The following is a 12,513-nucleotide window of genomic DNA, read 5'->3' on the forward strand; positions in this document are numbered from 1 at the left end:
GCGCGGAGGCGACGCCCCCCCCCCCCCCCCTTACACCGGCCCGCGCAGCCGGAAACCGACGCCTGCGCCCGCACGCAGGGCTCTGGGCACGGCCGGCCCAAGCAGTCCGACTCGCGCCGGCAGCGAGGCACGTATCCGAGGAGGGGCGGGGTAGGACAGTGGGAGGCCTGTTGGGCGCAGGGCCCGGTTCGGCGGCAGACGATTCGCCCCAGAAGGCCACGTTATTAGCCTTATCCCTGCGAAGGTGGGTGGGCGCTGTCGTCGTGTATGCATGGGTGTGTGTGATGACTTGTGGTAGAGAGCGTCACAGTGAACGAAAAAGTGAACATGTTTGCTACCCGCATGGCAGTGTAGGTCCCAGCGCGTGGTATCCAGACTCCAGTACACCCACTCTCAGTGTGGAGGGAAAGCCACGCAGCCCCCTACCCCCTATCCCCTGCCGACGCCGAATCACTTCGGGTGGTGGCAGGATCAAATGCCCACAACATGGTAAAGCCAGAGCGATTCATCGCTACTGATGCCGGCGGTGCGGTTCTGGGTGGCGTCGGAGAGACCTGCGACAGTGAACACGTTTGTACCATCCATGCGATGCGGAGAGTCGCATTGTGATTCGAATGCATCCCACCCGGCCCTCGCGCTGTCCAGTGGTGTGGGGCGGCTGTGAAGCAACCTGCAGAACGGAGGTGGAGAGAGTTTCAGGCAGAGGCCGTGTTCAGATAATTGATTTGGCGCATCGCTGTAACGCGTGTCTCCACCGCCGTCTCGCACCACGAGATGTACGTGTGACAGGCCTTGTAGATGGGACTTGAGCTCACGTTTTATCGCAGAGAATGGGGGCATCGAAAAAGAAAAGGCCATAATACTTCCACTAACAGCAAAGGGGGTGCGTCGAAACAAGTCGAGTGGAAACGGTGGATCGTAGAAGACAAGTATAACAGCCTGGAGAAGGGAAAATATGCGCATGGGGAACAGACGATGTGTCAGCATGTGTTGGGTGTCCTGGCCCTCCGGTTTACAGCTAGTGTCGATCAAGTCGGTTTCCGTGTCGGAAGCCATGAGCTCCTGGTGCACTCGCTTCTCGGGACGCGAATACTTGAATAGTCGCGCTTTCCCTCCACCTCCCCCCCCACCCTTCCTCCTCTCTGAAGAGATTCCTCCCCCACACACATACACAAGCATACACAAGTATTCAACTTTCCATTTCTTTTTGAACTTCATTGCGCATCTTCAAGTCACCACTGCCATCACTACAGCCCCCACCCCCACCCCTTCTCCCCGTCTCACGCCACAAAACGTCACCTTACCTCTCCCTCATTTTGGGTTTCTCTTCACGGACGACAGTGGAGAGTACTACGGTACACATACACACATAGTGAAAGGCGAGAGAGGGAAACGATACGAAGCTCACTTTTTTTCTGATTCCTGAACTAGAACGTCGATTCACTTCTTGTTCCTATGCTTACTCGGTTTGGGCCACTTGCTTCCCTCCCTCCCTCCCTTCCATCATCTCGCACCCACCCATCGTAACACGGCGTACAGCTCCTCTCTCCGCAATTCCCTTGTTTTGGTGTCTTTTGGTGTTTCTGGTGTCGTTTTTTCTTGCCTCTTGATTTTATGAATCTTTATATGTATTTGTTGTTGTTTGCGTTCTCCTGCCTTCCTCCTCCCATGCTCATCAAAAGTAGCTTCTTGACTATCTCGTTTGATTGCGTGCGCGTGTGTTGTTGCACTCGTTGTTGGCTTTGCCTTCAAGCGCTTTCCCCTTTCCCCTCCCTGCTTCCCCCCCCCCTTTTTACTGGCTCATTGGCACTCACACAGCCAACTCTTGACCACCGCCGTTGCACCAACAAGAAAGTATAACTTCTTTCGCTACAGTTTTTTTTTTCTCGTTACATTGTCGCTTTAACGGAATGTTACCCTGCCGCCGTTTTTCAAGCGTCGCAGCCTCGCAGTCGCGCTTGTGGCAGCATGTCGCATCCTATACACTGCGCCGCACCACAGCACCGGCGATACTTGCAACGGCTCAGAGCAGCTGTCTCGGCATGGGTGGCTGCGCAACGGCGACACAGCGACGTTGCGCAGCCACCGACTCGCATACAGGCGCTTCCGTAGTCGTTTCGGACCCCGAAAAGGCCGCTCGTGAGCGCGATCGCATTGCTCGCGGCCTGCTCACCACCAACTTTCCCGAGCTGCACGTCAACCAGCGCTCGGTGCTGCGGTATAAGGACGTGATGCACACGGTGCCGTACACGCTCACCATCGCTGTAGACGGTAATGTCGCTCGCCAAGATGTGGATCCTGTCGTCAAGGCAATTCTAAGCGACTGCTTCGCGATGGTGGACAAGCACCTCAACTCCTTCAACCCGGGCAGCGAGGTGTCGCAGGTCAACAGGATGCCGGTGGGAAAGAAGCACGTCATGTCGGAGCACCTCTTCGAGGTGGTCAAGTGCTGCGAGGAGGTCTACAGCAGTAGCGGCAGCTGCTTTGACCCGGCCGCAGCACCGCTGGTGCACAAGCTGCGCGATGCCGCTCGCCGGCAGGACTCCGCCGAGGGGGACTTCGCCATCTCTGCGGAGGAGGCGGGGCGTTTCACCCTGACGAACAGCTTTGCCATCGACATCAAAGAAGGCACCATCGCGCGCAAGCACGAAGATGCGATGCTAGACCTGGGTGGCCTGAACAAGGGCTACACCGTCGACTGCGTGGTGGATCGTCTGAATGCAGCCAACTTCGCCGACGTGCTGTTCGAGTGGGGCGGCGACTGCCGCGCCTCGGGTGTGAATGTGCAGCGCCAGCCGTGGGCAGTCGGCGTTGTGCGTCCGCCATCGGTCGACGAGGTCGTCGCGGCTGCCAAGTCCGGCAAGTCGGTGACAATGAATGCCCACAGCCTTGGGGATCACACGGATGAACCGGCGCAGTCGACGTCGGCCGCCGACGGGGCGGCCAAGGCTGAGCACAAGGCGCTCCTGCGCGTCATGTCGCTCAGCAATGAGGCACTCTGCACGAGCGGCGACTACGAGAACGTGCTCTTCGCCAACGCGCTTGGATGCGCTCTCTCGAGCACATACGACTGGCGTCGCCGCTGCCTCATTGAGCCCTGCCGGAACGAACTGGCCCAGGTTAGCATCAAATGCTACTCGTGTCTGTACGCCGACGCACTCGCCACCGCGAGCTTCGTGAAGCGCGACCCCGTGCGCGTGCGGTACATGCTCGAGCACTACCGCCACGATTACAACCGCGTGACCGACTACGCCGCCTACACGCGCGAGGGGGAGCGGCTGGCACACATGTACGAGATCGCGCACGAGAGCCCGGCCTGTCGGATAGAGCGCATTGCCGGCTCGCTGCCAGCGCGTGTTGTTGTGATCGGCGGCGGCCTTGCTGGTTGCGCGGCCGCCATTGAGGCAGCCAGCTGCGGCGCTACCGTCATTCTCCTGGAGAAGGAAGCCCGGCTGGGTGGCAATAGCGCCAAGGCCACCTCTGGCATCAACGGCTGGGGCACCCGCACGCAGGCGGTGAATCACGTCCTCGATAACTGCAAGTTTTTTGAGCGAGACACGTTCCTCTCCGGCAAGGGTGGCCACTGCGACCCTGGACTCGTGCGCACCCTCTCTGTAAAATCCGCTGAAGCGATTAGCTGGCTCGAGTTCTTCGGCATCCCGCTAACCGTCCTCTACCAGCTTGGTGGCGCGAGCCGCAGGCGCTGCCATCGCGCGCCGGATCAGAAAGACGGCACTCCGGTGCCCGTTGGCTTCACGATCATGCGTCACCTCGAGGACTACATCCGCACCAAGCTGCAAGGCAAGGTGACGATCTTGAACGAGATGGCGGTGGTGAGCCTCATGCACGACGTGAGCGCGATGCCGGACGGAAACCGCGAGATTCGCGTGCACGGTGTCCGCTACAAGTCGATGACCGATGCGTCGGGGACGGTTATGGATCTGCCGGCGGACGCCGTCGTGCTTGCCACCGGCGGCTTCTCGAACGACCACACGCCCAACTCGCTGCTGCGTGAGTACGCGCCAAACGTGTACGGCACCCCCACCACCAACGGCACGTTCGCCACCGGCGACGGTGTGAAGATGGCGCGCAAGCTGGGCGCCACGCTGGTAGACATGGACAAGGTGCAGCTGCACCCGACCGGTCTCATTGACCCCAAGGACCCGTCGAATCGCACCAAGTACCTTGGCCCCGAGGCGCTGCGCGGCTCCGGCGGCATCCTGCTGAACAAGAACGGCGAGCGCTTCGTGAACGAGCTGGACCTGCGCTCCGTCGTGTCGCAGGCGATTATCGCGCAGGACAACGAGTACCCGAACTCGGGTGGCAGCAAGTTCGCATACTGCGTGCTGAGCGAGGAGGCAGCGACGCTCTTCGGCAAGAACTCCCTCACGTACTACTGGAAGTCGCAGGGTCTGTTCACCCGTGTGGATGACATGAAGGCGCTCGCCGAGCTCATCGGCTGCTCGGTTGAAAGCCTGCATCGAACCCTCGAGACATACGAGCGCCAGAGCACGGGGAAGAAGGCCTGCCCGCGGACTGGCAAGCTCGTGTTCCCCAGTGTGGTGGGCACCAAGGGGCCCTATTACGTGGCGTACGTCACACCGTCGATCCACTACACCATGGGCGGCTGCTTCATCTCTCCGGCGGCGGAGCTGCTCATGGAAGATCACTCCGTCAACATATTCGAAGACATGCATCCCATTCTTGGCCTCTTCGGTGCAGGTGAGGTAACCGGCGGCGTGCACGGCCGCAACCGTCTCGGCGGCAACTCTCTGCTGGAGTGCGTCGTGTTCGGCAAGATCGCTGGCGACCGCGCGGCCACAATTCTGCAGAAGGAGAAGCACGGGCTCCGCAAGGATAAGTGGGTGCCGGTTGTGGTGCGGGAGTCGAGGGCGAGTGATCAGTTCGGTGTTGGCTCGCGCGTGCTGCGCTTCAACCTGCCCGGCGCGACGCAGACATCCGGATTGACCGTTGGCGAGTTCATCGGTATCCGCGGTGACTGGGACGGCCAGCAATTGATTGGCTACTACAGCCCCATCAACATGCCCGACGACAAGGGCCGCATCTCGATTCTGGCGCGTGGTGACAAGGGCAACCTGCAGGAGTGGATCTCGTCCATGCGTCCTGGCGACTCGGTCGAAATGAAGGCCTGCGGCGGTCTCCGTATCGAGCTCAAGCCCCACCAGAAGCAGATGGTGTACCGTAAGACGGTCATTCGGAAACTGGGCCTCATCGCCGGCGGCTCCGGTGTGGCGCCGATGCTGCAGATTATTAAGGCCGCGCTCAACCGCCCATACGTGGACAGCATCGAGACGATCCGCCTCGTGTACGCTGCCGAGGACGAGTATGAGCTGACCTACCGCTCGCTGCTGAAGCAATACCGCGCCGACAACCCGGACAAGTTCGACTGCGGCTTCGTGCTGAATAACCCTCCTGAAGGCTGGACAGAGGGTGTGGGCTACGTCGACCGTGCCACGCTGCAGAGCCTTCTCCCGCCTCCGTCGAAGGGCCTGCTCGTGGCCATTTGCGGCCCGCCGGTGATGCAGCGCTCCGTCGTGGCGGACCTGCTGGCACTAGGCTATAACGCCGAAATGGTGCGCACGGTGGATGAGGATGGCGCGCTCTAGGCAGTCGGCCAAATGACTCCTTGCTGCTGCGATGGTCACACAACCCCCTGCACACATTTGTGTGTGTGTGTGTGTAAACACTCTGCCTCAGCGCAGGCTGGGAGGCCTGTGATGCCCCCCAGGTAGGCGCCTCTCCCTCTCCGTGACGTGCGTGCACGCGTGCCAGACTGCGGATGTGACCGACATCTTTGTGATCTTCATTGGCCGGCATGTTCTATTAGCTTGTTCTGGTCTCTGTGTGGCACGCTCGTGACGAAAATTGTTTCCCTTGTCTCGCGATGCTACTGTCTGTCTCCCCATCCACTGTCACGCATCCCAAGCTAAAGAAGATTTGCACGAGCACATGCACACACATACGCACGCAGCTGGCCCACAGCCGACGTTGACGTCGTCCAAATTGTATGCAGCCTGCCAGCAAGCATGCGCAGTGAACACCTTCAGCGACTTTGCTACCCTCTGCCTCCTCAACCCTTTACCGTCTTTGTGTGCTCTCCCTCCCGTTGCACCCGCTCTTCCACCTTCCCTGACCGCCACTATACCGTCATTGTGCGCCGTCTCACACACACACACACACACACACGCCCTCTTCCTTGCAACCCAGCATGGAGTGAGTTCGAAAATCGCGCACACACACACACACACACGACAGGCAACCCCGCGCTGTACGGTACATGCGGCACGGAGTCACAAAGAACTACGCCACAGCACCGCCTGTCAAGTAGCATCTGCCCTCCCTCCCTCCCTCACTTTACGACCAAAACGCGCGCGCACGACGACCTCCTTGCGTGTGTCGGATCAAAATGGAGGTCACTCACATTATCGCTGTGGTGTTTTTCAACAGGGTTGCCTTGCAGTATGCCTTGTGGGCGGCCATCCTGCTCGCCCCGCTCTATGCGTTTGCGCTGAAGCCTCTCGTCCGATGCTGCCGACAGTGTGCAGCGATGAAGGCCGCAACACGTTCTGCGGAGAGAACGGCTTTACAACCACCAGCAGCTAGCAAGCTTCATGGCACCCCTGTGCGGCTCTCCGCGGCCGGATCGAAAGGATTCCTCTCGCCCGCGTCTGTTGGGGCCACACAGGCATCTTTCATGCCTATCTTCGCCACCGCCGCGACAGTGACACCGTCTTATCAGGCGCGCAGTCGCAGCAGCATCGGTGCGCAGGTGGCTCCTCTCGGGCCCCATGACTCGACGCCAAACGGGCATGGTTCAACGCGCTCGCTAGAAGTCACGGGAACAGCGCTGACGCTGGAGGAGGTGGGGTGTCGCTCGGTGACACAGCGCTTCGTGTCGGCGCTGTGCCGGCACGTGCGGCAACGTGGCTCAGCCCTCTTCAAGAGTCGCGACAGCACCTTGCGCGCAGCCCTGCAGTCGGGCGAGTTGTATCTCCACCGCCACTCCTCGCTGCATCTGCCAAGCCAGAACTACTTTTCTCACAGCCTGCAGGAGAAGTATGACAAACTCAACACCACCGACGCCTCCTTGGAGGCGCTCTACGTACGGCCTGCGTTCCAGGAGTGGTATGCGGCAAATCGTGAGCAGCTCCTGCGCGACATGCAACTTCGCGAGGCATTCGCCAAATGGTGCAACGTCGCGACGGCCTTTGTGCTCCTTGTGGCCTTGTTGCTGCTTCCAGCATACAGTTTCAGCATGCAGACCAACGCCATGCAGTGGGTGTCGCCCTTGGCATCCGTTGACGACGAGGCCGCTGTCGCCGCCGCCCCTCTGGCGCAGCTTTTGGCCACACGTCTGCGCTACATCCAGTCCCGGGAGTTGGCGCCTCGGATCGCCACCAGTACGACGCTGTCCTCCTCTCGCCGTCGCGCCGACGCCATTGCCATGGCTACTAACGCGGTAAAGGCCGCGGAGTACGTAAGCGTTGTGGCTGCCGCGTGCGCACTCGTGACGAGTTGCTTTATGCCGCGCGAGAGCTGCACCACCGCGTCTGTCGCGCTCGTGTCGTTTCTCCTCCTCGTGATGGAGTCAGCGCTGGTGCCGAAGGCGGCGGTGAAGCTGGGGCTGGGGTTTCTCGTTGTGTTCACGATCGTCGCGATGAGCGTTTGTCGCGCCGCTGTGTAGCAATGTGTTCTTATGAAAAAGAATTTGAGCGGTACGGAAAAAAAAAAGCGTTGCAGTCTCAGCGCTGCTGGCCAGCTCTTGTGCGCGCTGGTGTGCACTGCCCATCTGTGTCCCGCTTCTTGCTCCCGGCATGCGTGTGTGTGTGTGTGGTGTGTGAAATCTTGGCTGTTCCTTGGTGTGTGTCTCGTGTACTGTGTGCTCACTTCCGACCATGCCTCGGCGCCACCCGCTAACGCACGTGCCACAGCCGGCATTGCACGGGGAAGTGGGGGGAGGTACATGCGAAGGTGCATCGGAGAGCAAACTGGATGGGGTGTACGCTTCCACACAACGCTCGCCACACGTGGGCGTAGATGAGGTGTAGATGAAAGCGGAAAACACCAAAAGAGGTCGGAAGGGATGGCCGAATGCAGCACAGAGCAATCACAGGATGACAAATTCCCAGAGGTGGTGGACACAGAGAGGCGGAGGGTTTACTAGGGCACCAATGGCGCGGGCTGATTTGCCCCCCTCCCTCCTCAAAACACTGCGGCGAGAAGAGGAAGCGAGGTATTGGGCACACTCCGTTGTGCAGTGTATCTGCCAAGCACGCGCCCATGTGTGGCGCCATCCATGATGATGCGCACTTACGTCTCCACCTATTGCTCCTCTCCACATTTCTCGCCTCGCCGCTGACTCACCCAGTGGTGTTATACACCACCGCACCCCTCCTTCTTTCTCTGTGGGTATGGGCGTCGTTTTTAGACCAACCGGCTGCAACGCCTGTATCATGGATCACAATTTTTCAAAGTACCAATACTTTATCAGTTGCTCCATAACCCTCCTCTACGTGGGGCTGATTGCGGCGTCTTACTTCGACATATCGACATGCCCGTACGTCTATGACCGGCCAGCGTCCTTGGCGCCGCTGAGGCTGCCGGGCGCGAAGCAAGTCTGCGGTGATGCGGCGGGCATTCGTCGCTCCCTCTTCGCCTCCCTCGCCTTGGAGGGGGGTTTCTCGTGTCACATGGTGGACATCATTGTCTGGGCCTACGTTGTCGGTCTTTTCGTCTTCATGTCGTGCAAGTACATCGCGTACCGTCTGCAAGGGCTTCACTACTTCTTTCTCGACTACTGCTACTTCCACAACTCCGTGCTGATGTGCTTTCTGCTGTGGCGGCTCGTCGACATCCAGTGGTCGGAGCAGCCCATCATCTCGTGGTCAGCACACATGCCTTTGTCGCGATGGTTGCACGACTACGGCAGCAATGCGTCCAACTTAGCGATGAGCACCGCCGTTCACGCGGTGGATAATGAGACGTGGTGGCGCCCAATCCTCACTGGAACGCCGATCCGCAGGGAGTCCTGGGCTCGCCTCATTGTTCCCCCAGCCGCTCGCAATTACCGCTTTGATGGCGTGTACCTGCCGATCTCGTTCGAGATCCTCACGTGCGGCTACGTGGTGGCCCATCTAACGGAAGCCGAGGTCATCTCATCCTTCATGTTCTTCTTCACGCTATTGGCCGGCACCTTCGGCCCCATACTCGGGGCGATCCTCATGTGGCGCAATGCGCTCTTGTTCCACTCCTTCGATCGCATGTCGTCTTGCTACCTCCACCTGGCACCCGGCATCGTGCAGAGCCTGCTGCTGCACCGCCTGTTCACATCGGCGCGGCGTGAGATCGAGAGCCTGGATCCCGGGCGGCTCTACGAGAACGTCACCGGGATCGCCAAGCAGCTCAACGTCTCCGTTGGCAGCCTGCTGCCGGGCGTGCACACGCTCATGTACAACATGAGTGACGTGTCAACAGCAGCGGCAGACAATGTTACGAAGGTGGGCAGCACGCATCGCGGCCCGGCGCGGCTGATCTCGTCCGTCTATTCGACCCTCACAGCGAAGCAGCAGCAACTGCGGTTCACTCAGTACGCTGCCACGCACCAGCTTGAGGCCCTCTGCGGCTACGGCACCCTCTGCTACGACCTGCGGCGCGCCGTCACCTACGGCAACCTGCTGCGGCTGCATTTTATCATGTTTTGTGTCTGGCAGGTCTTCTACCACACCTTCAACGAGTGGCGCAGGCACGCGCGCGAGCAGTGGTGGAAGAAGCGCCTGGCGAAGCTCGAGAGGCAGCAAAGAGAATTCGTGCAGCTCACCAGTGCCACGGAGACGGGCGCGGAGCCGCTGCACTCGGCTGCCGTGATGAGCGAGGGTGGCGGCGGCAGCCCGGCCGAGCGCATGACCTCGTATAAATGGATGATGGCGCACCCACCTGGTGGTCGCAAGGGTATTCTCGCACGCTTTGTCCTGCTGTTTGGTGAGGGTCGTCTGCCCACCACGGTCATGTTCCAAGTGGCGCAGTGGCTTCTCCACATGTTCTTCTTCACCTGCAGCTACCCCTTCATCCACTTTTGCTTCCACTACATGCTGAGCGCGTGGCCGCTGATGATGTTGGTGCTGGCGTTTGCGCTCCTGTGCGTGTACAACGCAGCGTGCGTGAACCACAAGTGGATCTCGAAGCTGCAGCAGACGGCGTCAAAAGGAATGGAAGCGGGGTGGCAGGAACAGCCCACCAAGTCGATGGCACAGGCCACCAATACAGCAACAGCAAAGAAGGCGTGATAGCGCGCGCGCGCCGCCGTGAGAGAAGCGGTATCCGTATGTCTGCATGTTTCTGTGGCCGCCCCCACCCCATGTGCATGTAAGCACTTGGGATTTACTGTCCCCCTTCTATTGTCGCGTTTTCCTCAAGGGATAGCGTGTTTCTCTCAGCAGTGAATGGAGTTTGCTGAGGTGCTCCGGGAGCGGCGCCGCGTCTGCCGCACTGACGGCGGCAGGCACACGTCATTCAAGGGGCAGTAGACACATCTTACAAGATGAACACAAAACGGATAGACAAGTAGAGAACGGATCACCCGCCAAAACGCACCAGCACGAAAGGTCCGTGTGTCCGCAGAACGTGTGGTACCCCCACGTTTGCAGATGAAGACCGCAGCTTTGGGCAACAGCTCCTCACTTCTTTTCAGCCTCCCCAATACGCCTTGCCTCTTCCCTCTCCACGTGCGCCCGCACTAGCAGCCCCTCCATAAGAACACAAGAGGAAATCCATCAGGGCGTTCCCTACGTCAAGCCTGACTGGCCTCATTCGCTCATACGCGCACTCAAGATCCAAGTGCCTGTCATGAAGCGCAGCTACCGAGACAACAAGCCCCGCTTTCACAAGCATCGGCAGGGCAAAATGCTCCTACCGCACAACCACCTCGCTGGATTGTTCTTCACGGTGAACCCTCGCCAGGAGCCGCGCGCGCAGCGGGAGGCGCAGCTTTACCTGTCCACTCTCACCTCCGACCTGGAGGCCGCGCATGAGGCGTTCGTCAAACGCAGCCGCACAACCCCCAGCAGCGCGGACGACGACGCCGCCGGCCGCAGCAGCAACGACCAGGCCGACGTCACCGTTCCCCAGCCGTCCGCCTCGCTGTCCAGCCTTCTGGCGGCAGAGCTAGCGGCCTGTAGCGCGCACGACACCAACGGAAACAGGTTCAACACAACAAAACGGCCGCGATCGGAGGACGATGAGGCCGACGAGGACTCGCCAGCGGACGACGGTGCTGACAGCGAGCCAGGTAGCTGCTGCTGCCGCCGCCGCCGCCGTGACACGCCGCATCGGCGCAGCGAATGGTTCGCGCCACTGGAGACTGGCTGCAAAGGGTATCTCTTCCTCAACGTCCCGACCGTGAATGCCACCGTAACCTGCCCAACGTGCCACGCCGCCTCTAACCTCCCCGAGGCGGAAGGCGTAACGGCAGCGCCCGGGGCCGGTGGCGCAGCGCCGTCGACAACGGAGGCAGACGCGTTGCCGCCGCACACGATTGTAGTGAACCCTCTTGTCTCCCGCATCACTGAGCGCATTTTCGAAGATCTCGCCGCCAATCCCCGGCCGATCTTCCGCAACTGCTTCCGGCTAATGCCGGCCGAACTGACGTGCTGTCCCACACTAGCGGAGATGCAGACGGCGCTGCGCAAGCTGCTGTCCCTCCACTTCGCAGCAGAGACGGTCGACAGCACTGTTGCGGCAGATGACGGGGTGGACTTTGCGCAGCGCATTCTGCTGCCGTCCTGGGGTGCGGACCGGCCGCGCCGCTCGATGCACACCATTGCGCTACAGCTCACCGTCAAGAACAACACGAGCGTCGAGCAGAAGAAGGGCGCCATTGCGTCCGCGCTCACGGCCGCGATTCCCGCCAATCGCTTCATTGTTGTCGCGCAGCCGTCGCACAAGACGAAGTGCACGGTGGAGGCGACCGTCTGCATTTTCGTGGCGCACGCAACATGCGTCATGGGCGTTCAGCGCCGTGTCACGGAGCGGCACAGCTTCAACCTGCACGCCGTCGGCGAGGACGCATTTGTTTTATCCAACGCAGTTCAAGTTTCCCCCAAGGCCGAGCAGCGCACCCTTCAGCATGAGTAGTCATCATCTCGACGAGTAAAAAATATATATAATCCGTTTTCAGCGTGGCGCTCTCTACCACAAGTCATCACACACACCCATGCATACACGACGACAGCGCCCACCCACCTTCGCAGGGATAAGGCTAATAACGTGGCCTTCTGGGGCGAATCGTCTGCCGCTGAGCCGGGCCCTGCGCCCAACAGGCCTCCCACTGTCCTACCCCGCCCCTCCTCGGATACGTGCCTCGCTGCCGGCGCGAGTCGGACTGCTTGGGCCGGCCGTGCCCAGAGCCCTGCGTGCGGGCGCAGGCGTCGGTTTCCGGCTGCGCGGGCCGGTGTAAGGGGGGGGGGGGGGGGGGGGGGGGCGTCGGTGGGGCGGGGG

At 60.5% G+C, this 12,513-nt stretch overlaps 4 protein-coding genes across 4 annotated transcripts; all 4 read left to right on the forward strand.

Annotated features, from left to right (window-relative positions):
• Positions 1-2,042: 2,042 nt before the first annotated feature.
• LDBPK_350850 (NADH-dependent fumarate reductase-like protein) lies at positions 2,043-5,627 on the forward strand (the record flags this gene model as incomplete). The annotated part of the gene is made up of 1 exon (XM_003864623.1): positions 2,043-5,627. The coding sequence occupies one exon, from the start codon at positions 2,043-2,045 to the stop codon at positions 5,625-5,627; it is 3,585 nt and encodes a 1,194-aa protein (XP_003864671.1).
• Positions 5,628-6,427: 800 nt separating this feature from the next.
• Positions 6,428-7,705, forward strand: LDBPK_350860 (hypothetical protein, conserved; the record flags this gene model as incomplete). The annotated part of the gene is made up of 1 exon (XM_003864624.1): positions 6,428-7,705. One exon carries the CDS (start codon positions 6,428-6,430, stop codon positions 7,703-7,705), a length of 1,278 nt encoding a protein of 425 aa, XP_003864672.1.
• Positions 7,706-8,711: 1,006 nt separating this feature from the next.
• On the forward strand, positions 8,712-10,304 carry LDBPK_350870 (hypothetical protein, conserved; the record flags this gene model as incomplete). The annotated part of the gene is made up of 1 exon (XM_003864625.1): positions 8,712-10,304. One exon carries the CDS (start codon positions 8,712-8,714, stop codon positions 10,302-10,304), a length of 1,593 nt encoding a protein of 530 aa, XP_003864673.1.
• Positions 10,305-10,863: 559 nt separating this feature from the next.
• LDBPK_350880 (hypothetical protein, conserved) lies at positions 10,864-12,150 on the forward strand (the record flags this gene model as incomplete). The annotated part of the gene is made up of 1 exon (XM_003864626.1): positions 10,864-12,150. The coding sequence occupies one exon, from the start codon at positions 10,864-10,866 to the stop codon at positions 12,148-12,150; it is 1,287 nt and encodes a 428-aa protein (XP_003864674.1).
• Between the last annotated feature and the right edge of the window lie 363 nt (positions 12,151-12,513).

This window comes from Leishmania donovani, chromosome 35 (genome assembly GCF_000227135.1).
Source record: "Leishmania donovani BPK282A1 complete genome, chromosome 35".
Taxonomy (NCBI): Eukaryota; Euglenozoa; class Kinetoplastea; order Trypanosomatida; family Trypanosomatidae; genus Leishmania; species Leishmania donovani.